Here is a 27,185-nt window from a genome sequence, read left to right on the forward strand (position 1 = left end):
TTTTTGTTAATGGAATAAGTATTTTTGATTAGTTTGTGTTTTCGCTTGAAAATGAGGTGTAGATATCATAAAATATTATGCAGATGCTGACAGCCTGCTCCTGTGATGCTGAACAACAAATCGACGTCATCAGGACGCGACTCGCAGCCCATAAACCTAGCTACAATATCATTTACACGAAAAGCGTTTTTGACAACCGTCTAAACGTAATCCACCCAAGTGTAAAATATCTAATTCGATATTGCATGTCAACGTTTGAAAATCTGGCTAACAGTTGTCTATATAACGGTTGATAACGGTAAATCTGTGCATGAATAGAAGTCGAAATGGCGATGATGGCGGACTGTGTTGGCTTTCAAGCGCAAATAGCTTCGATTATAGAACTGCTAGCAAATTCGGCGGTGCTGGAAATCTGTAAACTGGTGGACGATGGTTATGCCGCCCTGCGATCCCAAATGGAGCTGGAGAGAGAACAAAGCGAGAAGGAGAACGACGACCTGCGGAGGAGATTAAGAGACATGGATGTGCGGGTGCGGAGCTACGAGAGGAAACTGAAGAGACGCAATCAACGGGAAGAAATGACCAATGTCCATTACAGACCGCCCGAAGGTACCCAGGCCTTAGTGAGGAAAAGCAATAAACCTGCTGGTCGGCTAACTAATTAACGTTATGTATCTGCAATGCAAGGCTCATTCTTTTATGTGCATCAATATCAGACTGGTATGAAATACAATGACGATGCATACGATTGTGATCCATATTCTTTAGTTGATTCTACAATCGTGACTGTGGAGGTTGGCCAGACACAGGGTCCCCTTGCTGTCGCCGACAACGAACCAGAGATGCATCACATATGCCTACCACAGGTACATCACATATGCCTACCACAGGTACATCACATATGCCTACCACAGGTACATCACATATGCCTACCACAGGTACATCACATATGCCTACCACAGGTACATCACATATGCCTACCACAGGTACATCACATATGCCTACCACAGGTAAATCGACTAAACTGCATATGTTATGGGCATTTTATGAAGTCAACATCCAACGAAATGGGATGCTTTTAGTCCCAGAGAACGACAATAACATTGTCTTCAACTTAAAATGTAAGCTTCAACTGAACATGTCTTGTGTTTGTGCAGGAGGAGACCCCTGCATTGCCTCAGGTCAAACAGGAACGAGCTGACTGTGACATGAACATGAAGGTGGAGATTGGCTCCTCTGGTGAGTTGCAGAGCTACAGAGGCCAGGCTCAAGGTGAGAGGGGTGCAACCAGGTCTGCTCTACTTGTGGGTGTGTGGGAGGGGATCCAGGCAGTCATTTTGACTGCAACAAAGTGAATTTCTCTTCGGGGATAAATTAAGTTCATATCCATCCCATCGATCTATCTGTTTATCTAATCTGGACGTGGGGTAAAAAAAAAATAGTTTTGTTGATTGACGGAGGTGGGCAGCTAATTTGTTCTCCCTAGTAATGATCATGTTCCAACAATATTATTCTCTTTTCTGTTCATGTCTTTGCAGCACCTTGATATTTTACAATATTTTTATAGTTTGACTCAGGGGCACAGTGACATGATGAGGCCTTCTTGGGGGGATTCTTTCACTTCTCTTTTTTTCCATCAGTTGGTAGACCAGGTTAAACTCTTAAGCACTTATTGTATTTTAGTTTTCTATTCTTGCACTTTGCCTTCAGCACTAGATTATGCTCTTAGTCACTTGTTCTAGAAAGAAGATGCACTTGTGAGTTCGGGCAAGTAGTAGTACATTGGCTTTTCCTACGTTAAATGCAATTATTGTTAGTCGCTTTGGATAAAAGCGTCTGCTATGACTGTAATGTAATTCGAGTATGTGTTTAAATATTTGAGCAATGCCTTGGACTCGGCACAATTGAAACACGTCACTATCTTACCTACTTTGGCTACTTAAACACATCTGAGACAGATAAAACGCTCTAGCTCCCGACGCCACTGTCATACCTCCTTGTCCCGACGATGCGTGCCAGTTTTAAGTTTCGCTTTGGGTCAGCATTTCTATTGGTTGCCTGGACTCAGATCACTGAGATGTGTGTTACGGTGAAGCACGGAGGGAAATTCACCTACATGAGTGAACGGTGATCCGGTGCATTCCGGCCCCGTCTGTCTGTGTCTGTGAGTAATTAGTTACATTCCGAGTAAAAAACAGTAGCTTGGGATCCAGTCCCCACACAGCTGCAGCTACGCAGCACAACGTGAACCTGACACCATCCCAAGGCTTGTATTTATCCACGTATGCTAATGTGAGTGTTTACCCGCCCCCCCCCCCCCCCCAACGTCCATCTGCAGCCCCGGAGCCGCGTGAGGAGGTAGATGCCGGCGAGAAGCTCAACATGTGCGACACCCTCCCCTCCCTCACGGACGCCACGGTGGACCTGACCTGCCGTCCCAGACCCAGAGGCAGGCCCAAGTCCTCCAGCAAGCCTGTCCCTGGAGCTGGAGCTGCCTCCGCCGCCGCCGCGCTCAAACCGGAGACGCCACCGGCCGAGAGCTCCGCCCCCCAGTTGCCTCCGCCCCCCGCTGTCGACGGCGAGCCGAGCCCCGAGCGGCTGAACAGCCTGGGCCTGGACCTGGCCTGGATGCAGGAGAGGGTCGGCCATCTTGGCGCGGCGTTCGCGCAGGCGAGCCTCAACAACACGGAGGGCGGGCACCCGTCCTGCTCCTACCCGACGCAGGCCGACATGGAGGCCCCGCCCGCCATGCTGTTCCCCGGCAACGCCCACGACATGGCCGCCTTCTCCTCCTTCGACCTCCCCGCCGACCCCTCCCTGGCCAGGAGGGGGCCTTACAAGGGCGGCGCGGCCGCCAAGGAGCCCATGGTGTGTAACTTCTGCGGGCGGGTGTTCCCCAGCGCCGCCAGCCTGGAGGTGCACCAGCGCTCCCACACCGGTGAGCGGCCCTACAGCTGCCAGCACTGCGGCAAGGGCTTCTCCCAGCCCAACAACCTGCGCGTCCACCTGCTCATCCACTCCGGCGAGCGGCGCTACCACTGCTCGCTGTGCGGGAAGAGCTTCATCTCCTCCAGCCATCTGAAGAGGCACCGGACGGTCCACACCCAGGAGAAGCCCTACACCTGCGCCCGCTGCGGACAGTCCTTCAGCCAGCTCTGCAGCGTGCGCCGACACCGACAGCAGTCCCAGTGTGGCCTGTAAGAAGAGAAGGAGGAGGGGTTAAAAAAAAGAAAGATGGTGGATTTCCGTTGTTGACTGTATTGTCTTTATTGGACTGGTACAGTAAGTGTAGCGAGACAGGAGCAGTATTACAGTAGGAGTTGTATAAGAAAATGGGTGCTTTTAAACAAGTGGGGTACAAAGGTCGCGGCATGCTTGCTTTTTAACTACGATGTACCGACGACGGCTGCCACACCTCCCCGTCCTCTGGGCCGTCGGCTGCGGTTGGCCGCGCAGGTCCTCGGAAATTTAACGCACCGCAAAATGTGCGCTTGTCCACACACAGGCGTTGTTGAACAGCGAGTATACCGCGGGCTTAAGTCTCCACTCCTGTTTGTACTTCAATGGACTGGTCTGGAGAGTGTGTGTGTGTGTGTGTGTGTGTGTGTGTGTGTGTGTGTGTGTGTGTGTGTGTGTGTGTGTGTGTGTGAGAGAGAGAGATAAACGCAAAGGTCTTGAACCCCTGTAGCAGATGTTAGTGGTGTGTGTGAGCCAATACACTAGACATGATTTAAAAAAAAAAAAAAAAAAAAAAACGTGAATTCTGCTTTGTGGTGAGAATGACTCCCTCAACACTAACTCTTCATTCATGACTAGAAATGTAAAGTCTGAAACATGTTTGTAACTGTATGTATGGAAAAGAATGATTATTAGATTAGAACTCTAGCCCTCACGGTTGATACATTTCGCCTTCTCTATCTCGAGTCATAGGATGTTAACAATGTATGGATATTAAAATTTGTGTAATATTTACATTTTACATGACAATGTGTGGTTCTTTGCTAAGATTTTAAATGAGAGATGACCGGATTTTTACTTCAGTGGACTGGCCTGTGTGTGTGTGTGTGTGTGTGTGTGTGTGTGTGTGTGTGTGTGTGTGTGTGTGTGTGTGTGTCATCAAGGCAGAGGACTTGAGCCCCTGTAGCAGATGCTAGTGGTGTGTGTGAGCCAGTACTACACTAGACTTTGTTTTTTAAAGGTGGTGTCAGCATGTGAGAATGACTCCCTTAACGCTAACTCTACTGTTAGTCTGAAACGTGTTTGTAGCTGTATGTATGGAAAAGAATGATTATTAGATTAGAGCTCTAGTCCTGACAGTTCGAAGTCATAGGATGTTAACAATGTATGGATATTAAAATGTGTAATATTTACATTTTACATGACAATGTTTGGTTCTTGTTAATATGTTAGTTGTGATCTGTACACTGTTCTCTTGTACGCCGGAATAGCATAGAACATTCCAGCAGACATTTAAAGGTGCCGTATGTGGTTTGTAATTTGATGTTAGACTTTGGAAACACTGTAAAAGATTTTGAAAATTGCAACCGACAAAATCCTCACCCCACCCTTCAGGCCTCCCTCCAAAGCCACGCCTCCAGACGGACCTGGCGTTAACGTCGGGGGAGAGATGGATTTCTGCTCACTGTTCAGTGCTTGGTTTCCGGACCGGATCCTGCTGGGATCCTGCAGCCTAGTCTCGCCAGCAGGCGCTAGGGGTTGAATAAAACAAGGACATGCCAGACCAAGTAACCTATTCCAGAGGAAGTTCTTGAAGAAGCCGCATCGCATCGTAGGTTTTATGGGTAGGCCCGTTTATGGACAGAGGGATCAATATCTGCTTAGACCAGAAACCACAACTGCAAAGTGAATAGGGCCCAGAGTGCTTCCAACCACTGGCCCTCGCTAGGCAGGCAGGCGGACGGGCAGGTAGGCTGACGGGCAGGTAGGTGGACGGGCAGGTAGGCGGACGGACGGGCAGGTAGGCTGACGGGCAGGTAGGTAGGCGGACGGGCAGGTAGGCGGACGGGCAGGTAGGCTGATGGGCAGGTAGGCTGATGGGCAGGTAGGCGGACGGGCAGGTAGGCGGACGGGCAGGCAGGCGGACGGGCAGGTAGGCGGACGGGCAGGTAGGCGGACGGGCAGGTAGGCGGACGGGCAGGTAGGCGGACGGGCAGGTAGGCTGACAGGCAGGTAACAGCATGGCTCCACTGCAGCCGTCAGTCAGCCGTCGACGTTCTACCATCAACAATCAAGAAATGAACCGCTGTTATTCTATTAACTCTGACGTTGGCATTAAATGTGATGCAATAACTGCAGTGGAGCCACTGTTATTAATTACAATGTATTAGTTCCGATGGCTCATGGTTGATGCCGATTGCCGCAGTGGAGCCAAACCATAAGCCATCCAATCATTTCAAGTTGGCACCTCGAAATGATTGGACGCACTTGTTACAGTCCTGTGACTCACACTGATTACAGATTTATTTCATTTTAGTGTCGGAGCACTTTATTTATTGATTGCTGTCGGGATGTAATGAGAACTGCAAAAATATAACAAAAAATGCGTCTGAGCCAAACTGCATGCTGCACCTTTAACTTGCACCTATTTTTACGGCAATAATTAGTTACCGCGTCATCAATAGTCGACACCCTCGGCACTAACCAGCAGAGTAACGTGGAATTATCGCACGATTTTTGTGGACTAAAGTCTTAAAACACTCAGATGGCATCCCTAGATTTAAGGGAGGACTTTCAAACCCATGTTTCTAAAGTCATGGAAACGCTTAGCAAAATCGCCGTGGAAGAAATCTGCCAGCTCTTCAATGAGCGTTATTCATCTCAGTTATTCGGAATAGAGGAAGAGAGACGGAGCGAAGAAAAAGTACAAAACACATCCAGCAATAAAGCAGCCAGTAAGTAAAGTTATCTAGCTAATAAACCACATGCTTTGCATCAGTTCCAGACAGTAAATCAAGGATCGTATGGCAGAATTTGACCACTCCTGTTCATCTTAACCATTCAGTGTGTTGTATTCTCCAAGCAGCCAATAGGCTCTGTGCACCAGCTTCACTACTTCCTGAAAGTCACTTGGCTTCTTTATTTCCTGTCCTATATGATTGGATTAAGTGATTAATCAGGTGTGTGCTGGGTCTGCCGCACACCTGATTAATCACTTAATCCAATCATATAGGACAGGAAATAAACATGCCAAGTGACTTTCAGGAAGTAGTGGAGCTGGTGCACAGAGCCTATTTATCACCAAGTTTCAGCTATTATACACAATAAAAGACCACCTACCATGTCTAATACGGTGAATGATTGGCAATGGCGCTGTCTGTTCAGGTGTCGAGGTTGTTGGAGTGCCCGGATGCACCTGTCAATGCCATGGACCCCCACCTGGGATTCAGCTGAACTCTTCACTCCTATCTCCTGTAAAGGTGACTTGAATCCTCATTCTGATTATCTGTTGTGAGGAGAACTAGAAATGTGCAATTTGGGGAAATTGCCAGTGTGGTTGCCCATTCTGTCATTATTACTTAGTGTTGGGTGTGTGTATGGTGTGTTTGTGTCTTGGGTGTGTGTGTGTGTGTGTTGGATGTTGTGTGCATGCACTTGTAGTTCTTCGGTAACTTTAGGCCTTAAAGTCGCACTGAAACAGACGTTTGAGATCATCTAACTTCCGTAGTTTGACGTATTTCCGACGCAAACAAGCTATGAGGGTGGGACATATGTTTAGAGGAATTTGATTGGAACATTGACAAGTGGACGGGTTTTAAGAACTTTAGACAGATTCGATAGAAGGATAGCGTTGATTGACGGGTGGATGTCATGAGATTATTGGCCTAAAATCTAAGGTACCTGTTGTCGTCATTGCACGTGACCTACCGTTTTCCAGGATGTAAGAAATTATATACTTTGATATAAGATTACAACAAAAGTAGAATTTTTTGGGGGGGCATAGATCGTTGAATAGGTGAACACTATGACTAATTATGTGAACCAACATGGGACAGAATGCTTTTTTCATTTCAGTGCGACTTTAAGGTTTCTGAGATAAAAAAATATTTGAACTGGAGATTTTCCCTATTCCCATTCAAGTCAATGGGGAATTTTAATTCACTAATAAATTAATATAAATGAAACTATCAAAGATATTGCTTAGCAATGAGGAAGCACACGATTCCCGATGAAGCCGGTCGATTTGACATGACTCGTGTGTGTGTGTGTGTGTGTGTGTGTGTGTGTGTGTGTGTGCCGTTAGAACTGTGGGAGGAGTAGTGTGGCAAACTTTTGGGGTTGCTCTAGATCCAAACCAAACAAACAAACCAACCAACAAATAATGTCGACCAAGTACTAGAGTGTGTTGACTATGAAGGAACATCTCTTGGTATTGTTTTTTTATTTTTACATTTGTGAAACTCTTCTCTGTCTTGCCTAATACAGGTGGAGTTAAGCTGTGAACATCTGAAACATGAGCAGCCGGACCCTGGAGATCTGGAGATAGAAGCTGAGAGTGGAGAGCCTTTTGTGGACGCTGTCGTGAGCCAGACCAACGCTGAGGGTTTCATCCTGATAATACAACAACAACAGCAGCAGCAACAACAACAACAACAACAACAGCAACAACAACAACAACAACAACAACAACCACCACCACCACAACAGCAGAAGCCAGACAGTGACTGCAAGTCCTATGAAATAAAATCAGAACCAGAAAGTGTGGATTTTCAGAGAGCCTCCTCCCAGTCAAGACCACCCCCCTCAGGCCCCCTCGCGTACCCTAGGCAGAGTCACAGGGTCTGGTACAGGGCCCAAGTCCACAGCAAGTGCCGTCAGCAACCCGCTTTCCGCTGTGACGTCTGCAGCAAGGTTTTCTGCAACAACATGGCCCTGGGGGTCCACAAGAGGGTCCACACTGGGGAGAAGCCCTTCCAGTGCCCAGTCTGCGGGCGGATGTTCCGCCAACTTGCCCACCTCAACTCGCATCTGTTGACCCACAAGCACCCCAGCAAGTCGGTCAAGTGTCGCCGATGTTTCAAGCGTTTCCCGGACGTGGACAGTTGCCGACGGCACCAGACTACGCACCGGAGGCCAGGCGGTGGCGTGGAGGAGGAGGTGAAGCTGTTCAGCTGTGAGCGCTGTGGGAAGCTGTTCCAGCTGGAGCACCACCTGAAGAAACACATGGACGACTGTGCCTCCTGACACAATACGGGCCCTTTGTTATCGTTGGAACTAGGGATGTTAATAGTTAATCAACTATCGATTACTTGCCGATAAGAATTTACTCGAATAAGATTTGGTTACTCGATTAATTGCTTGTTAATGGAACATAACTTTTTTGGGGGGGAACGAACGTTATCAATGGGAGTTGCGTGAAATGTAATCATGATTGAAGGTCTGACTGCACATGAGGGCACCCTGTCATGTAGTGAAGGCTAATTGCGATGCCGGGAAATTTCAACGACACAGCGGAAGAAGACAAAATAAATGATTTACAAATGATTACGATTTATGATAAACACCGCCCAAGCCGCTCTGGAACGTCATCGTTGTCATTAGTAGTCTAGCCTGTGGTACCAGACCAGACCAGACGATCAGTGAAAGGTAGTTTACATGTTTATGTTATTAACTGTTTTGTTTTTTTCCAAGTATGGATTTGCTATATTAGTACCAGGACATCATTGTCCGAAATGTCACTACTGAGGTAGGAATAAATGTTCATGAGAGCACATCTAGTGTGCAGATTCTTTTTTGTTAATTAATTTTTGTAAACCTTAGTACCAAAGCACACCAGCAGAGGAATAAACCACTACTGGATTCCAAAATCCAAACGTTGATGTGACTTGTGTTCCTGTTGCTGAAGGCCTTTTCACACCTGAAAGTCTGCACCAAGGTCTGGACCAAAATTCATGTTTTTGTTCTATTTTACTCATTTTATCCGGCTATAGGGTTTCATATTGCATTTATGCGAGGCAAGTGCACTTAAGAACTTGCATGGTAATAGGTCGTTATTCACCTGTACTTGACCTTGGTTGGTAAACGGGCGTGCGTCTCAGATTGCTTGAGAAAAATTTACAGATTTTGTTGCCACTATAATAATATGGCATTACTGTCAGCAGCAAGCGCAGTACTCGAGACTACTAGCTCAAGAGGTCCACAGACAAATCTACAGGAGATGAATGAGACAGGGCAGTTTCTTTAACCATTCAGCCTTTAATTCTACAAGTAAACTAAACCTGAACTAAGTTTCAAGACTTGTCTCAGAACTGGTTTCTGTGAGTTTACTGCACTGTAATGATTCCTTCTCCCTGCTCCTCCTGCAGCTGCAGAGATCACAGAATGGAACTTTTGTAGCTGAGCTTCCTGTATTTCTGTCACTGTGCTGTCGTTTTACTTCCTGTACAACAACAAAATAAATCTATGGTGTTTTTTATAAGTGTGTTTGACCAAGTATGTGATTTTCTCCTTTTGGCCTTTGCTGAAAGCCTGACCACTGAAGTTCCCCTCATTTTTATTCTGTGTGCACTTGTGTGTTTTTATTCTGTGTGCACTTGTGTGTTTTTATTCTGTGTGCACTTGTGTGTTTTTATTCTGTTCGCACTTGTGTGTTTTTATTCTAAGTGTGCACTTGTGTGTTTTTATTATAAAGTTGTCCACCTCTATGAAAGCCTGAGCGGTCTTCATCTCATTATTGTACATTCATCCCCTGTCTCTCCGTCGACCCATTCACTCTCCTATATAAGAACTAGAGCACAACTTGGCATGTTCATACACTTATCTCCCTCTCCTCCGCACTTGACCCCTCATATATCTTTCCATCTATCAATCATTGTCTAGCCTTCTCAATGCTCCATATCAATTCCTATCTTGTTTGTTAGAGCAAGTCATACTTTAACCCTTCTCAGCCCCCTTGTCTCCCTCGTCCTCATGTCTCCTCCTCTCCACCACCAGCGCTGTAGAGACCCAGCAGCTCTCCCCTAGCTGGCAGCCATTTGTAGTCTACATGAAGTTCAAGTCCCCGCAAAACGCTGCCCCAACACACAAGTGAGGACTGTGTTGGAGGATCTACCGTGCAGGGAACGACACGATGTGTGAGTTTATAATATTCAGAGGTTCTGAGTTATGTTATGAAACGAAACGTAATTACGTTGAGCCAGCCAAGTGTTATTCGCCACCCATTCGGGGAGCTAACGTGAGCTATCTAGAGGAAGACATGAGACAGGGCAGTGGGGTAGCTAGCTAGTAGCTGACATTGGATGCATTCGTTTTAGAAGTGAAAGCACGTATTAGATTCAGATTTATTTGAGCCAGATGAGGAGTCTTTCTGGACCGTGGGTGGTTACGATAAATGACAGGACAGTGCAAATGACATGACAGTGCAACATAAAAGCGCAATAAGTAAAGGGCAAATACAACATGATGTGCAACATGTGTTCACAACATGTGCAATGCGATCAGGCCTATGCAATGTGCGAGGTTCAGTGTGATCCTATGTGCAATACAATCAAGAGTCGTGTGCAAATAAGTTGGTGCTGCAGAGTCAGAGGGGGACACGTCTTGTTGATCAGCTCGGTAGTTGTCGGGAAGAAGCTGCTTTTGTGAAGAGAGGTTTTTGATCATGATAATCAGCCTCCTGCCAGAGGGGAGTGGCTCAAAAAGTCTGGGTCTGCCACGATCTTCCTTGCCCTCTTCAGGGCCCTGGAGGTGTCTGGCCTTGTCTTTGGCTGTGGTGGTGATGGAGGAGGTGAGGATGGACTCTTGTGATGGAGGTGTAGAAGAGTACCATCATTGGCTTTGGCAGGTTGAACTTCTTCAGCTGCCTCAGGAAGTAGAGTCCGTCCTCTGCTGTGCCTTCTTGGTGAGGGAGCTGACGGTCCCAGGATGATGGTGTGTCCCCCAGGTTTTTATATTCATATTTAAAGCACGTACATAATCCGTCCATAGCGGTATTTTACCATTATATTGTATTAATTTATATTTATTGTGTAAATTGTGTATTTGTATTTAAAGTATTTGTAACATCAGAGCACATATCAGAGCTGGCAGTAACATTTCACTCCGATTGTACACTGTACATTACATGTGACAAAATAAAGCCTGAATCTTGAATCTGGTCCCCCAGGAAGTGGGAGGAGTCCTGGAGAGCCACGCAGAGATGGTGGGGTGTAGGGCCCGCTTGTTTCCACAACCATCTCCACTTTAGCGCCTTGAGCTCCAGATTGTTTTGAAGGCGCTCACATCTGCTATTGCTCACTATAGACGGGGGTGTAGCACTAGTTTTTCTTGTCTATTAGACCCTCGGGGCCCAGATCCTGTGTGAGTTTCCGCCAGCTTCTCGGTTAGGATCTGGGATGAAACCGCCGGGATTTGAATATTACAGCATCGAGACGTCTAATGTTCACCTTTTGAATACTTGGACATCAGTTGAAGTTGATGTTAGCGATCAGTTGATGCTAGCGATAGCTTAAAAGACCCTTGTGTGGATTCTGTAGAACAACTGTTGAATCGTGCAGTGAGCCATAGCCTACATGTCATTATTGAACACGTCTTCTCTAATCTGTAGGTCCAGTGTTCTTGCACCAAACCAGCGATGACCTCTTCTAAATAAAAAAGGATGTAAGCAAAGAGGAGAGCAAGCCCCCTGTCTCGTCTAAGAAGCGCCCATTCAGATCCAGCTACAGAGCTTCAGGTGGCCAAATACGGTATTTTTTTGTGGTTGAATGAATGTGTTGTTACCCAGCCGAAACCTCTCACGTCGGATAGAGCAGAGAGGCGTTCCTACGGACTGGGCTGCGTTCAGCTGTGGTGTTCCAATGTCCAAGGATTGTGTAACAGGGGGGTTGAATGACCCACCTTTTCCTGGGATAAACGTCACACTGCTTTAGTCTGCCTACAAAAATACAATGTCCGATTTGACCAATACTAATAAGCAAACGCTAATTATACTGTGGGGCGAGTGACGAAATGTCCGCAACTTTGAAGCAGGCTCAAGCTCAGCTGCAGCGCCTCAGCTAGAGCTGCTCCATCAGGCTGATACGGTTCAGAGGTCAAGGGTCACGCTAGAGATATGGATCCATTAGAGATCACCCTCTAACACAAAGAGACAGATCAAACATGGAAGAATTCTTCCAGTGACCCGGAGAGCGCCGTACTCCATGTACGGAAATGACCTTTCCAGTGATCTGGAGAAGTAAGTTTAGTAGTTTGATTTATCGACAGGTGTAGCACCTTTCAAGATACAGAATCACAAAGTGCTTTCCACTCCAATAAATAGCAAGACAACAGCAACATATATATTAAAATAAATCGACAACACGTACATTAAAATAAGTACATTAAGGAAGTACAGCAGGCCAGGATAAACGAAGAAAATACAACTGATGAGACGGAGGAAGGGAAACAGACCAGGGGAAACCAGAGAGGAGGCGGTGGCTCAGGAGACAGAGGAAGGGAAACAGACCAGGGGAAACCAGAGAGGAAGGGAAACAGACCAGGGGAAACCAGAGAGGAAGGGAAACAGACCAGGGGAAACCAGAGAGGAGGCGGTGGCTCAGGAGACAGAGGAAGGGAAACAGACCAGGGGAAACCAGGGAGGAGGCGGTGGCTCAGGAGACAGAGGAAGGGAAACAGACCAGGGGAAACCAGAGAGGAGGCGGTGGCTCAGGAGACAGAGGAAGGGAAACAGACCAGGGGAAACCAGAGAGGAGGCGGTGGCTCAGGAGACAGAGGAAGGGAAACAGACCAGGGGAAACCAGAGAGGAGGCGGTGGCTCAGGAGACAGAGGAAGGGAAACAGACCAGGGGAAACCAGAGAGGAGGCGGTGGCTCAGGAGACGGAGGAAGGGAAACAGACCAGGGGAAACCAGAGGAAGGGAAACAGACCAGGGGAAACCAGAGGAGGCCGTGGCTCAGGAGGTAGAGGGGGTCGTCCAGTGATCGTAGGGTCGGCGGTTCGAATCCCGCCTCCTCCTGTCCACTTGTCGATGTGTCCTTGGGCAAGATACTGAACCCCAAATTGCTCCCAATGAGCAGGCTAGCACCTTGCATGGCAGCTAATGAGAGGCCATTGTAAAGCACTTTGGATAAAATCACTATATAAGTGCAGTCTGTTTACCATTTACCAAAAGGCTCTCTGAACAGCAGTGATTTTAGTTGTTTTTTAAAAGTGCGGACATTCCATCACTCTTGTAATACTCCATGTATAATAAATATATTACCTTTCCAGTGACCCAGAGAACCCTTGTAATACTCGTATGATTAATTAGTATGATTTAAAAATAAAAAAATTAACTCCTAGCCTGTCTCTTGTGCTCCTCTCTCAACCGTAGATATTGTGTTTGAAAGCAGCGAGTGACTCCATCACCTATGGAGGAGAATGTGATGCCTGAGTCCGAGCAGAGCCAGGGTCCTGGACAGCAGCTCTCAAGGTACCTCAGGAGGGGGAGGGGGGGGGGGGGGGGCTTAAATGAGCGCAAGGATCTTAACCTCTCCCTCGTTGAACCTTGTTTCTCAGAGGAAGTGATTCATTTATATCTCTTTTACATAAGAGAATTTGATCAGATCCATCATTCTATTTCTTAAAACTTAATGTCAGTTTGCTCAACAGGTAACGGAGAGAGATACAGGAGGAGGAGGGAAGGGGGTGAAGAGGGTGAGGATGTTCCTGAGGTAACGCCAGAGCTGGGAGACACAGAGGGATCTACCAAGTGAGCTGAGCTGGGGAAGACCTCCGCCAGACCCTCCGTCCCAGAGAGAGAGAGAGGGAGAGTGAGAGAGAGAGAGATGCCGGGGGAGGCGTCCGCCGAGGGACAGCCCTTCCGCCGCAGCGGGAGGCGGGCCAAGCGCACCGACAGGCTGGAGGAGTTCCTGCTCGCTGCCAAGAGAGGGTTCAGGAGGAGCTGGCCTGCCAGCCTGGAGGGAGGGTATCCTTCTTCAGCCTGGCAGGCAGCGTGGGCATCCCCCCATGTCAAAGACCATGGAAGCTCAGAGAATGAGAATGAAGGGGATAGTGGTGGGGGTGGTGGGGGTGGTGGGGGTGGTGGGGGAGAGGCCTCCAAAAAGCCCCGGTCCAAGGATCAGGACCGGGACCCGGATGCAGAGCGGGGTGCAGCGCAACCCCAGCAGGAATCCCTAAAGAAAAACATTAAAAGAGAGAAGGAGAAGAATGGAAAGGAGGTGGTGGCCAAGAGAGACACAAAGTCCCGCAAGGTCCAGGAGGATTCTGAGGACGAGTTGTCGTCGTCCACCACCAACTCGTCGTCTTACGGTGACCCGGACGATGATGATGGAGGATATGACGACGACGCGCTGTACTGCATCTGTCGACAGAAACACAACAAACGGTACTTTGTAGTCCAGTGACATTGCAGATTGTAGCCCAAGTCGTTGTATTGCATTAAAAATCATGTCTCCTCAGCTTGGTTATTGCTTAGATGTTGGATTCATGACTCAGTGATTGAAATACATTTGGTTAAATACTTTATTTACCTTTTTTAAACTTTACAAATGCCTCTTGGACATGAATGATGAGCCTGACTAGACATGAACCTTTGATACACCTCTGTCATGCTTATAAAGTTATAATAACCGGCCTGTCACAGGTTCAATCAATTAATCAATCAATCAATCAATCAATCAAAGCGTTATTTGTATAGCGGTTCTACGTAAGTAACTGTCTAGCTTTAAAGCCTCCAGCTAGGGATGTTAATAGTTAATCGACCGTCGATTAATTGCCTATAAGAATTTACTCTAATAAGATTTGGTTACTCGATTAATTGCTTGTTAAAGGACTATGCTCGTTTTTGACAACCTGGACCTTATTTACGACATATTATAAGAAGTTTGACTCACCCAGATCACTTTTGTGTTGTTCGGAGGCAGGTAGAAGAAATTTAAAATCCAGCGCGAGCCAGTATATCCATGTAATGGCGGCGCACAGGGCATAGGGAATGCAGTTTCTCAAAATCCATTTTCGGCCGCTAAACGGTTGTTTTCATCAATCACATTGCATGAATCGACAGTTGATATTCCTCTACGCGAGCCATTCTTTCGGTTTTCAAATACGTGGTCTGTAGCCACTGTAATATGATCTTTACACTGGCTATGCTCCCTCACATTCTCTGCGCTACGATCGGATTGTTGCTGACGAATGACGACGACAATATTCTCGGCACCAACTACGATCGTAGCGCAGAGAACGTGAGCCGGAGAATAGCAGGCTGCGCGCTGGCCTGTGCGCATGCGTGCTGGAGCAAGTGGGGGAGAGGCTTCTAAAGATCATATTACAGTGGCTACAGACCATTTGAAAACCAACCGAAAGAATGGCTCGCGTAGAGGAATATCAACTGTCGATTCATGCAATGTGATTGATGAAAACAACCGTTTAGCGGCCGAAAATGGATTTTGAGAAACTGCATTCCCTATGCCCCGTGCGCCGCCATTACATGGATATACTGGCTCGCGCTGGATTTTAAATTTCTTCTACCTGCCTCCGAACAACACAAAAGTGATCTGGGTGAGTCAAACTTCTTATAATATGTCGTAAATAAGGTCCAGGTTGTCAAAAACGAGCATAGTCCTTTAATGGAACAGAACTTTTTTTTTTGAACGAACATTATCAACGGGAGTTGTGTGAAATGTAATCATGATTTAGGGTCTGACTGCACATGAGGGCGCCCCGTCATGTAGTGAAGGCTAATTGGGATGCCGGGAAATTTCAACGACACAGCGGAAGAAGGAAAAAAAAAATGATGCGAGCAAAGCGCAGTCCAGCGTGTGACGTTCTTATCAATTAATCGACTATCGTTTGTTAAGGTTAACAGTTATCAATTAATGAAATTCCTTGAAATTTGCAACCCTACCTCCAGCTAAAGCGTCACTGTGGGTTCCCTGGTCTGTCCCCAGGTTCATGATCTGCTGTGACCGCTGCGAGGCCTGGTTCCACGGCGACTGCGTGGGCATCACCGAAGCCGGCGGGCGTCTGATGGAGAGGAACGGCGAGGACTACGTCTGCCCCAACTGCAGCGCTGAGAGGAGCCAGGCCGCCGGGACCACTGCTCCTGACGACCACAACGCAACGAGTCCCAACGCTGCTGCTGCTACAGTACCTGGAGCCCAGAAGGCCCAGTCCAGCCTTCCTCTGAGCCCAGCTACATCACCTGGAACTCCAAAAGCCCAGTCCAGCCTTCCTCTGAGCCCAGCTACATCACCTGGAACTCCAAAAGCCCAGTCCAGCCTTCCTCTGAGCCCAGCTACATCACCTGGAACCCGTAAGGTCGAGTCCAGCCTGCCTATGGGCCCAGCCACAACACCTGTAACCAGTAAGACAGAGTCTAAACTGCCTTTGAGCCCAGCCAGAACACCTGGAACCAGTAAGACAGAGTCTAAACTGCCTTTGAGCCCAGCCACAACACCTGGAACCAGTAAGACAGAGTCTAAACTGCCTTTGAGCCCAGCCACAACACCTGGAACCCGTAAGGTCGAGTCTAAACTGCCTCTAAGCCCAGTCACAACACCTGGAACCCGTAAGGTCGAGTCCAGCCTGCCTATGGGCCCAGCTACAACACCTGGAACCAGTAAGGCAGAGTCTAAACTGCCTTTGAGCCCAGCTACACCACCTGGAACCAGGAAAGCAGAGACCAGCCTGCCTGTAGGTCCAGCTGTGGCCGCGCCCTTGGCCACGCCCTCTGCTGGGGCAGAGGAGAAGGGCGGGAACGACCGGGGCATTAAAGATGGGAGGATAGAGAAGGCCGCCAGACCCAGTAGGAAAAAGAAGATCAAGCTCTTTCAGCCGGTAGATTTCTGCTACTTTTATTATTATTTTTTCATACCTTAAGTGGGTCATTTGTCCAGTTTTCATGACCCTCCTCAGTATCTACATTGTGCATTAGGGTAGATTTTTGTCACATACTTGAATGGGAACTAATACTTACACATATCATTTGGGTTTAAGTGAATCATATTTTCATGCTAGCTACGATAAGAGACCTATGATCTTGCATTTCAAACTAACAGATACATGTCCTACTCCCGTTCTTTCAATATCTTTTGAACTTTATTCGTTTGAGCTGACGGAAGCGCAAGCAGCAGCGCAGACGGCGGCGGCGGCAGGGAGGGGGGAGGCGGCTAAACGGGCCGGTCCTCGATGCGTGGGGGCCGGCTGTGAGAAGAAGCCCCGCCCAGACTCCGCCTACTGCGCCAAGTGTTTCCTGAGACACGCCGCGGCGGCCATGAAGTCCATCACAGACGTGGAGGAGCCCAAACAGACAGACGGGGACCAGCCTGGGGCATGGAACAAGAAACGGGCCACCTGGTCGACACCTGAGGTATCTCACGCACTTCCGCTCACCGGCCATCTCGGGAAAACGGCTGCAATGTTCAGACTGATTAATGAAGTGAAACGAAATGGCAATTCAGTCTGTCAAGCTAGTATTTTAGTTAAGTTTCGTCTAACTTTACTAAAATACGAGCCTGACAGACTGAGCTGCCATTTTGTTTCACTTCATGATTCATCATCATTAAATTATCCATCCGTGATACCAAAGATACATTTGTGGCCTTTTAGTTAATTTGAGGAACGATCCAATGCTCTCATTTCTCTATGACATTGAATCAGAATGGATTTTAATTGGATGACTTGTGAAATGTGTGTAAAGACGCAAGAAGGTTTTGTTGCATGCTGGAATGTTACTGGGTTGCCAGCCGAGTCCCAAAGGAAGCGTGATGATTCCAGTCAGTCTGCCAGTAGCACATGTGTGAGTCTGATCTGGAGAGGACAGAGACTTCAGCTTCAAAATGTTAAGCTTCAACTGAACACGTCTTTTTATTCATGCAGGAGGAGACCCCTGCATTGCCGCAGGTCAAGCAGGAAACGCCCGACTGTGACCTGAACATGAACGTAGAGGAGATGCCTACGTTACCGCAGGTCAAGCAGGAAACGGTCGACTGTGATCTGAACCTGGAGGTAGAACTTAACATCAAGGCTCTCCCGTCCCCCACGGACCCCACGGAGGCCCTGAACCCCCGTCTCAGGGCCCGAGGGCGACCCAGGCCCTCCAAGCCCACCCCTGAAGCCTACAACTGCGAGCACTGTGGCAAGGCCTTCGCCAAGATGAACAACCTTCGCGTCCACATGCTCGTCCACTCCGGGGAGCGGCGCTACTGCTGCTCGCTGTGCGGGAAGAGCTTCATCACGTCTAACCACCTGAAGAGGCACCAGACGGTCCACACCAAGGAGAAACCCTACACCTGCACCCGCTGCGGGAACTCCTTCAGCCAGCTCTGCAGCCTCCGCCGACACCGGCAGCTCACCCAGTGTCTCAGTGACCTGTAAGAACCGGAGGCCAGGAAGAGATGGAGGATTTCTGCTCTTGACTGTATCGTCGTCATTGGACTGGTGAGTGTTGAGAGACAGTTACAGTAGGAGCTGTATAAGAAGTGGGTTATTTTAAATAAGAGAGATATTCCTGTTTTTACGTCAATGGACTGGTCTGGGAAGAGAGAGAGATGCACAACTCTGTTTATACATGTCTTATTCAAGTATATCTATAATTATACGTACATTTTTTTTCTCACATGCCAATAAAGCCCCTTTGAATTGAAGCGGTGTGTTTGTCGTCTGTCTTTCTGTCTCTGTCTCTGTCTGTGTGTCTGTTTCTGTCCGTCTGTCTGTGCTGTGAGAGATGATTGAAGGCCTGTAGCTGATGTTAGTTGTGTGTGTGTGTGTGTGTGTGTGTGTGTGTGTGTGTGTGTGTGTGTGTGTGTGTGTGTGTGTGTGTGTGTGTGTGTGTGTGTGTGTGTGTGTGTGTGTGTGTGTGAGCCAGTACACTAGACATGATTTTATTTTTATTTTTTTAAGAAGTGGTGTCTGCTTTGTGGTGACTCCGGCAACACTAACTCTTCATTTATGTCTAGAACTAGTCCTGGAGTCAGGCTGCTAAAGTATATTTTGACGAACCTGGTTTTGTCCAGTAAAGTTTTTTTCTCTGCTGATTCTTGTACTGTAGCTTGGGCGTGCCTCTTCAAAATACAGGAGGGTGCCGGGTGATTTTCTTTGAGCATTTTCAAATATTAACCCCTTTATGCCCCAAAATCCCAGAAAATTTGAGATTAGTATTACTACAAGCAAGCTGTGAGGAGAGGAAACACATTAGGCTGTCGAGAGCAGAGGGGAAGAGGATTGTATGGAAGGAAATCACCAGGAAGTGGCAACAGCACTGGGACCAGGAGACGAGAGGCAGGCGTTTCCACAGCGTATAGAATAGAGTTGTCACCGTGGGGAGTGCAGGAGGAAGCAGGAGAGAGGAGACGAGAGGCAGGCGTTTCCACAGCGTATAGAATAGAGTTGTCACCGTGGGGAGTGCAGGAGGAAGCAGGAGAGAGGAGACGAGAGGCAGGCGTTTCCACAGCGTATAGAATAGAGTTGTCACCGTGGGGGTGCAGGAGGAAGCAGGAGAGAGGAGACGGCCGTCATCAGGCTAAGACCAGGACATGGGAATCTCAAGATGACAGAGCTCATCTTGCGTGAGCTCTGTCAAGAGCCAGAAACTGTGGAGCGTGTGTGTGTGTGTGTGTGTGTGTGTGTGTGTCAACAGCACTTGTTCAGGGTTATAATAGTTTAGCTTTTTCATTAGTTTTTATTTTTATTTTTCATTAGTTTTTATTTTTACTATGCTAAATATTTTAAAAAGCCTTTCCAGATGATCTAGAATCTTACTTTATGTCTTTGAAATTGAGAGTTTAACATGTTTTTGAAAGATTTTTCAAGGTGCCCACCCACATCCATTGTATGACCAAAACGGTGGTAGAGCAATTATCAGACTTTCTCAAAAGTGCTAGTTTTGTCAACATTTTGATCTGAACCATTGTATATGATCATAAGTAACCTTAAAACAGGGCTAAACATGCATTTTCCCTTTACTACTCCTTTAAGAGTGGTCGCCGGTTGGCCTCTCTCCAAGTTATAACTTAATACATTCAAATCATTTTAGGCATAATACAGCAGGACATATTAAATCTACCTGGGATCAGTTTGGTTAGTAGATGACCTCAGTGTAGTATGCTTCAAATACAATAGCATATCGTATTATCAAAATATTTAATAATAATTGTGCCCCCTTAAGACTGACCACTGGCGACACGTCTGGTCCAGACCTCCTGGGTCCCTGTCACACACACACACACACACACATCAAACACCGGGATATTTTGTTCCATAGTTTCTGGGAGTCCAGAGCTGCAGTGTGTCTGTTTATGTGATTAAAGGACAGGAATGTTTCAGTTATTTAAGCCACTAATTCTAATTCTGTTGTGTCTCAGGTCAGATTAGTGAAATACAGTAAGACATGCAGGCTGGGACTGGGGGAGGGGGTACATTGTAGTGGATTCTTTTAAAAGGGTAAGAACTCCAAAAACACACCGGTGAACTTTGGAGTAAGAAGAGAGCTTTAATAACAGTGCTCTGGCCAGAGGACACTTCAGAACAGACACCAGGTTGTATCTGAGGAGAAGTGTGATGGAACTGTAGTCAGTGATAGTCTTCTATACAGTATTTCACATGACGTTTGAAAATCAAGCATGCAAGTGTCTTTGCTTCAGATGAGAAATGACCGTCCACAAAAACAACAACAGGAAAATGGTACCATATATGGTCATCCCCGCTTTAAGAAATGAAACACATCTCATTAAAATCAAACGTGGTGAAGTTTGTGCCTCTGTGTCTCTCACTCCCCGATACCCAAATAATGTTATCGGCCCTGCACCCAGTTGGAGACAGGGAACTGCCTAACAATGCTCTCTCATCAGGCCAGGAGCAGGGGGCAACTGGAAAACTCAACCAGAACATCCCTTAGTATGAAGTTAGAAGTTAGACCACTTAATACGTTTAGAGAATAAAGTATTAAGTATAAAACATGTCATGAACACAATTTCCCTCACAAAATGCACTATATTTAAGACCCAGGTTGTTGGATACATGTGTAAATATGGATATATACTGAGAGATCTTGTTGCTATGACTATGGGTGTATTTATATCTATGTGGCTTCACTGCTGACAGTGAAAAAAGGATGAGGAAGACAGTGGTAAAAGAGGAACAAGAGATGCAGAAAGAAGAAAAGAAGGAGGAGCTGTTAAGTTTATTAATTATATATATATAAAAGTTATATACGTATAAAGGTTTATTAGCTGTTTATTAGCCATGTATATGGTTCACACATACTAGGAATTTGACATTTATTCTACAGTAAGCAGTAGAGTTGGTATTCTACAGTAACCAGTAGAGTTGATATCTATTCTATAGTAACCAGTAGAGCTGATATCTATTCTACAGTAACCAGTAGAGCTGATATCTATTCTACAGTAGCCAGTAGAGCTGATATCTATTCTACAGTAGCCAGTAGAGCTGGTAGGGATGGCGGTGTTTAGAGGTCATGGAGAGATGGAGGTGGAGGATATAAACCTCTCTGATGATCCAACCAAGGATGTTCAAACCAGGACCCCAGAGGAGACCCCACAGTCAGGTAGGACAGATCATACAAGCTGATTTGGCCACCTTCCAATCATTATGCCAAGAAAAACAAAACATTTCAAACAACTCTGTGTGTGTGTGTGTGTGTGTTTGTCCCACAGGATTAAGACTCTTCAGGCTGGTTGTTTTGAGCTTTGGGCTGCTGTGTGTCCTACAAGCCACTCTGAACATCTCCCTCCGTCTCGTCCTCTGTGAGTCTAGTGATTTCTAATCATTATGATCCCAGACAGAAGGATGATGTGTCACAGCCAGGGTTGGGCTCAACAGAGTTTCAATTCAGGTTCAAATGCAAAAAAACCTTCTATCATCATGTTAATCTTGTACTGTATGTGTTTGTGGGTTACGGGGTTAGTTTGGGGTTTAGCTTTTTGTAGGGTCATTTTACTTCCCCTGGTTGGGCGGTGAATATTATATCCCTTTTTCTTTAGTTTGTTTGTGAACATTGTCTCAGTTAGTCCTTCCTTTTTCGGTTGGTTCTCTCCCCCCATCCTGTCAGAGGGGAAAAGCCTTTGTTGATTATTGTCATGTTGTTAAGAACATTATGATTTGTTTGTTTTTTTCTCCTTGTTATTTTGGACATTTCAGCGACTCTTGTCTGTGTACTTGGGGCTTTTTGTGTGTATGGCTTTAGTGTTGTGCTTTGTTTGGTCTCTTAATTGCTTGGGTCCGTTTGTGCCGTAACAATCTATTCACAATCATTTGAAACTGTTTATTACAGGATTTTTTTAAAATTAAAATTGAAATTCTAAATTGCTGGAATAGAGAGGGATTTGATCCAAACTGTGGTCACAGCAGAAACAAGTTAAATATGTTATAAATATATAAGCATTTCTTCAAGCTCAATTTCATGACAATAATGTTTGTTTAAATAGACGTGAAATGACTTTGTTTCATGTCGTCAGACTGTGAGAAGGTTTACTTTCACATCCTGAGACCCTCCAACCACATCCTCTACTCTGCAAAAATAACCCCAACTTCCCTTTTGTTTCAGTTGAGGACCTGACCAGAGAGAGAGACCAGCTAGAGACCAGTAACCAGAACCTGATGAAAGGGAGAGATGCCCTTCAGAAGAGACTTTGTGGTAGGTTCAATTCTTCATTCTGATCTCCAGTCTCATTTCATGTGTGTATTTGGTGCTGTGAGGAAGATAGGTACGCAAGGCAGCCAGAGAAGAGGGACAGAAACCGAAAGGTCACTGGTTCATATCCCAGTTTGCTGAGGGACAGATGGTGGGTTGTGTTCTGTCAACCAGCTGTGATCAACTGTGTATGTACAGGTGCATCTCAGAAAATTTGAATATTGTGGAAAGTTATTATTTTCCGTAATTTAATTCAAATAGTGAAATTTCATATATTATAGATTCATTACATATGTAGTGAAATATTTCAAGGTTGATTGCCTCCATGTTGTTCCACGTTGATGCAGTAATTTGTGCAAAAGGAGCCCCCACCAAGTATTGAGTGTATAAATGAAGATACTGAACATACTGTACAATCATAAAGATTAAAACTAAAAAGTTTTAAATATTTCACTTTGTGAAATGGATCTAGAATACATGAAAGTTTCACTGTTTGAATTAAATTACGGAAAATAATGGACGTTTTCACAATAGTCTAATTTTCTGAGATGCACCTATGTTCTGTGTGTGTGTGTTGGGGGGGGTTGATGGTAATGGGGCATGAGGTTGTAGCAGGTGTGGAGGGTGTGAGTGGTGTCTATTTGTGAGGCCTTCTTTACTGTCTGTTTCTTATGGATGCTGCTGAGTGGCTCCTGTTCCCGAGCGATGATCTGTTGATAGATGGATGGAAGAGGTTTGGCTGCAGCTGTTACTGTTAATGTTCTCATATAGAGTAATAATAACAGAGATGTCAAATGGAAAACTGTTCTGTAAGTGACCTGTGTTGTTTTATCAAACAGAGAAAACTCACTGTGAAGACGGATTGAAGAGGTTTGGCTGCAGCTGTTACTACGTCTAATAATAACTACTCACCTGTGACTGTGATGTGTTGTTTCCTGTTGTAGAGAGTATCGATGGATGGAGGAGGTTTGGCTGCAGTCATTATTACGTCTCTACTGAGAAGAAAACCTGGGAGGAGAGCAGACAGGACTGTATAAGCAGAGGAGCACACCTGGTGATCATAAACAGCAGAGAGGAACAGGTGAGAGATGGAGAGAGAGAGAGAGAGAGAGAGAGAGAGAGAGAGAGAGAGGCTAAACCTCAGCCTATAACCATTCTCTGTATTGCAAACAACAACAATCTTTCTCCATGACAGGTATATCTCTCTACCTTCAAGAAAAGAGTGTGGATCGGTCTGACTGACAGAGATGTAGAGGGGACCTGGACCTGGGTGGACGGAACACCACTGACCACAGCGTAAGAGAAAACTACTCCTTCTTCAGGCTCTAGATTCATAACAAAACAACAAGCTGTAGAAACCAGAGCTGTATGCTGGACATGACAAGTTAGTAACAATGAAAAGTAAAAAAAAAAAAAAAAAATTGCCTGGCAATGTTATCTTTTGGAACTTGCTAGTATAAATATACTGTATGAGCCTCCAGTGCTTTCATTGACACAACTCTTCATATTGATGGCTACATAGGAACCACCTGTTGTTGTCATGATCCCACCTCCCTCAGTGTGTGACTGTCTGGTTGTGTGTTGTTGTTTAACCCTGTAGGTACTGGTACCTCCCTCAGTGTGTGACTGTCTGGTTGCGTGTTGTTGTTTAACCCTGTAGGTACTGGTACCTCCCTCAGTGTGTGAGTGTCTGGTTGCGTGTTGTTGTTTAACCCTGTAGGTACTGGTACCTCCCTCAGTGTGTGACTGTCTGGTTGCGTGTTGTTGTTTAACCCTGTAGGTACTGGTACCTCCCTCAGTGTGTGACTGTCTGGTTGCGTGTTGTTGTTTAACCCTGTAGGTACTGGTACCTCCCTCAGTGTGTGACTGTCTGGTTGTGTGTTGTTGTTTAACCCTGTAGGTACTGGTAGTTCCCTCAGTGTGTGACTGTCTGGTTGTGTGTTGTTGTTTAACCCTCTAGGTACTGGCACACCAATCAGCCTGATAATTATGTTGGGCCACCAGAAGGGGAGGACTGTGTTGAGATCCACCATTTCTTTACAGATCCTGACAGAAATTGGAACGACAGTCAATGTGATGACCAGCAGTACTGGATCTGTGAGAGAGGGATCTGATGTTAATGGAGGCAGGTGATACAGTTCTGTGATCTTTGTTTTAAGAACACCTCTCTCTCAGGCAGTCATGCTAGATGTATTTGTAATTGTTACTTCCTTAAAGAGATGAGTATATATGATGAAGACTATGGCAGTGGCAGTTCTAGCTTGTATAAACTAGCTTGTATAAATAATCTTGTATAAATAATCTTAACATTTAAAACTATACATGTATATACAAAAGTATATACAGGAAAAAGATGAAATGGTTTAAACATGTAGTTCCATTAAGTTGAAAAAGAAACTTTGATCCCAGAGTGCTCTGTGATAAAAGCATGAAGATCGACATACAGTACATGTACTTAAACATAGATTTTTGCCTTGAACATCACTTTGGGTTTTCAGTTGGACCCCAGGTATATACAAACATTTTGAGCCATAGCCTATTGGCCTGTAGTCTCACATAGCCAGACCTCTCCACACATTTTAGCGCTGTGCCAGCCTTGGAGAAAGGTCTGGCTGCAACTGGGTTCTGGGTCTGGGTTCTGGGTCTGGGTTCTGTGCATCCGGTTTTATATCAAGTTGCATCAGGTTTGCTGCTATGAGATCAAATAAAACATGGACATACCAAACTAAGAAGTAACTCGCCTGATCATCTGGATACATCTTTATGAAAATATATGATTACTATATGTTGGGAATGTTTGTAAATGGCATTAGTTTTGACATTTTGTGGTGACCCACTCTTTTCAGCAAACGTTTTGCTTCACAGCTATACCATAGGCCTATATTTAGTTCATAGTTGCTTACAATTTTTGTGAATAATTGCTTCATAATAATTGCTTCATGTAAACTTTACCAGTATAGTGGATAAACACAAAGCAGATCAACCCTAGTCAGATTCCTAGTAATTATTTTGTTTAATGTTTATTTTAATCCACATATTACATATTATACCTTTAAGATCATTCTAGCCTCGCATCACCAGTCTCTCCTCGGGGAGAAGAGCCTGGTGTCTATTTACTTCACTGCCTTAAGCCCGCCCCATCATCCGGCTCGAGCCTGTAGAGCCCGCCTCCAACATCCGCTTGCTTTATTCTTCCTTAACTGGTAGTTCTCCTCGCATCTTCTTTTACAATTTTCGTCGGGTGTTATGCCTGGTGATGCCATCGCGAATGTTATCTACTCGAAACTTCACCATGTGCAGCCTACAGTAAAAACATTACAACAACTCTTCGTCTTCCGGTCCAGACCGGATGATTATGCGATGCGTCATCGCGCTTCCGCTCTAGACCGGCGAAACGACACCGAACGAGAAAGGCCCATGAAAGGCCCCTGAAAGGCCCCTGAAAGCCCCCTGAAAGGCCCCAGCTCATTCCATGGTTGAGTCAGACTAGGTAGAATGTGACTGGCGGAAAGGGCATTGTAGGAGCCAGCTAGCTCCATTAGATGGCGGTAGTGCAACAAATTGGATGCAGCCGCCGTGAAAACCCAAAGAAGAAGAATGGGCTCCTAGCAGAGGAACATTTTCACTTTCAGAACCGGAATAATCGCACGGACTTTTGGGGGTGAAATATTATAACACTCAGATGGCATCCTTAATGGACTTTAGAGAGGCCTTTCAAACCCAGGTCTCCAAAGTCATGGAAACGCTTAGCACAATCGCCGTCAAAGAAATCTGCCAGCTCTTCAATGAGCGTTATTCATCTCAGTTCTTCGTAATGGATGAGGAGAGACGGAGCGAAGGAAAAGTACTAAACCCATCCAGCGAAGCAGCCGGTATGTAACGTTTGGGTGCCTGCGCACTGCCCCAACCGGCCAACCAACAGCATTGGGTTGGTGTGCCATGTTTGTTGGTGACCGTTGGCGTCGGTTGGATGGATTTTCGGTTGCATTTTAAACTTCCAACATTCTAACACCAACTGCCAACTGTAGAATGTTGTGTTAGGAGTTAGTTGGGGTCCGTGCAGGCACCTAGTATGCACTGAGTGTTGTATTCTCCAAGCAGTCAATTTATTTTATACAACGGTTAGTTCTGGTTCTTGACTCTGATTGGCTGGACGCCGTGTTAAAATACTTTGTAACACACACCTGGGACCGCATATCATTCCATTTCCAGTATTAATGCGCCTCCCATTTGATCCAATGCATTGTAGTTGTTTTGTTAGGGGAACTATTTTGCTCGGCGGAATTGAGGGAATGATACTTCGTTTTGAATAAATGTTAATATTTTACATTGCTGTGTGTTTATTTTTACACTAATAGCTGTAGTAACCGTTGTATAAAAGCAATAAACCACTTGAGGCCGTGTGTTATAGTGATTTTATAACAGCTAGGGGGGTTTTAGGCACCCAGCTTCGTGTCGTGCCTAACAACGCCCCCTAGCTGTTATAAAATCACTATAACACACGGCCTCTCGTGGTTTATTGCTTAAATAAAGTTTGTTATTATATATAATCAACAACCACCTACCATGTCTAATACAGTGA

The 27,185-nt window shown here is 46.0% G+C and overlaps 3 protein-coding genes across 5 annotated transcripts; all 3 read left to right on the top strand.

The window, feature by feature from the left end:
• The first annotated feature begins 321 nt into the window (after positions 1 to 321).
• LOC311322350 (uncharacterized protein) lies at positions 322 to 3,527 on the top strand. The gene is made up of 4 exons (XM_084454417.1): positions 322 to 609; positions 769 to 866; positions 1,158 to 1,272; positions 2,177 to 3,527. The coding sequence occupies exons 1-4, from the start codon at positions 327 to 329 to the stop codon at positions 3,199 to 3,201; spliced, it is 1,521 nt and encodes a 506-aa protein (XP_084310543.1). The 5' UTR covers positions 322 to 326; the 3' UTR covers positions 3,202 to 3,527.
• On the top strand, positions 3,392 to 9,536 carry LOC311322351 (uncharacterized protein; the record flags this gene model as incomplete). Its single annotated transcript, XM_084454418.1, has 3 exons — positions 3,392 to 3,443; positions 6,343 to 6,437; positions 7,444 to 9,536. 3 exons carry the CDS (start codon positions 3,392 to 3,394, stop codon positions 8,200 to 8,202), a joined length of 906 nt encoding a protein of 301 aa, XP_084310544.1. The 3' UTR covers positions 8,203 to 9,536.
• A 443-nt stretch (positions 9,537 to 9,979) lies between these two features.
• Positions 9,980 to 18,581, top strand: LOC311322247 (uncharacterized protein). 3 transcript variants are annotated; one of them, XM_084454307.1, is made up of 8 exons: positions 10,059 to 10,091; positions 10,695 to 10,900; positions 11,564 to 11,689; positions 13,328 to 13,426; positions 13,606 to 14,341; positions 15,903 to 16,791; positions 17,066 to 17,323; positions 17,833 to 18,581. In XM_084454307.1, exons 5-8 carry the CDS (start codon positions 13,782 to 13,784, stop codon positions 18,328 to 18,330), a joined length of 2,205 nt encoding a protein of 734 aa, XP_084310433.1. In that variant the 5' UTR covers positions 10,059 to 10,091; positions 10,695 to 10,900; positions 11,564 to 11,689; positions 13,328 to 13,426; positions 13,606 to 13,781; the 3' UTR covers positions 18,331 to 18,581. The 3 variants fall into 3 exon arrangements, with proteins under 3 accessions (XP_084310432.1, XP_084310434.1, XP_084310433.1); XM_084454306.1 differs by lacking the exon at positions 10,695 to 10,900 and having other exon boundaries at positions 9,980 to 10,091; XM_084454308.1 differs by lacking the exons at positions 10,695 to 10,900; positions 11,564 to 11,689 and having other exon boundaries at positions 10,005 to 10,091.
• Positions 18,582 to 27,185: the final 8,604 nt, after the last annotated feature.

Source organism: Borostomias antarcticus (genome assembly GCF_949987555.1).
Source record: "Borostomias antarcticus genome assembly, chromosome: 20".
Taxonomy (NCBI): Eukaryota; Metazoa; Chordata; class Actinopteri; order Stomiiformes; family Stomiidae; genus Borostomias; species Borostomias antarcticus.

Coding starts and splice junctions, on each gene's coding strand:
- LOC311322350 (XM_084454417.1), top strand. CDS start 327: ATGGCGATGATGGCGGACTGTGTTGGCTTTCAAGCGCAAATAGCTTCG. Junction 867..1,157: donor ATCACATATGCCTACCACAG/GTACATCACATA, acceptor GTGTTTGTGCAG/GAGGAGACCCCTGCATTGCC. Junction 1,273..2,176: donor CTACAGAGGCCAGGCTCAAG/GTGAGAGGGGTG, acceptor GTGAGTAATTAG/TTACATTCCGAGTAAAAAAC.
- LOC311322247 (XM_084454306.1), top strand. CDS start 13,782: ATGCCGGGGGAGGCGTCCGCCGAGGGACAGCCCTTCCGCCGCAGCGGG. Junction 16,792..17,065: donor AGATCAAGCTCTTTCAGCCG/GTAGATTTCTGC, acceptor TATTCGTTTGAG/CTGACGGAAGCGCAAGCAGC. Junction 17,324..17,832: donor CCACCTGGTCGACACCTGAG/GTATCTCACGCA, acceptor TTATTCATGCAG/GAGGAGACCCCTGCATTGCC.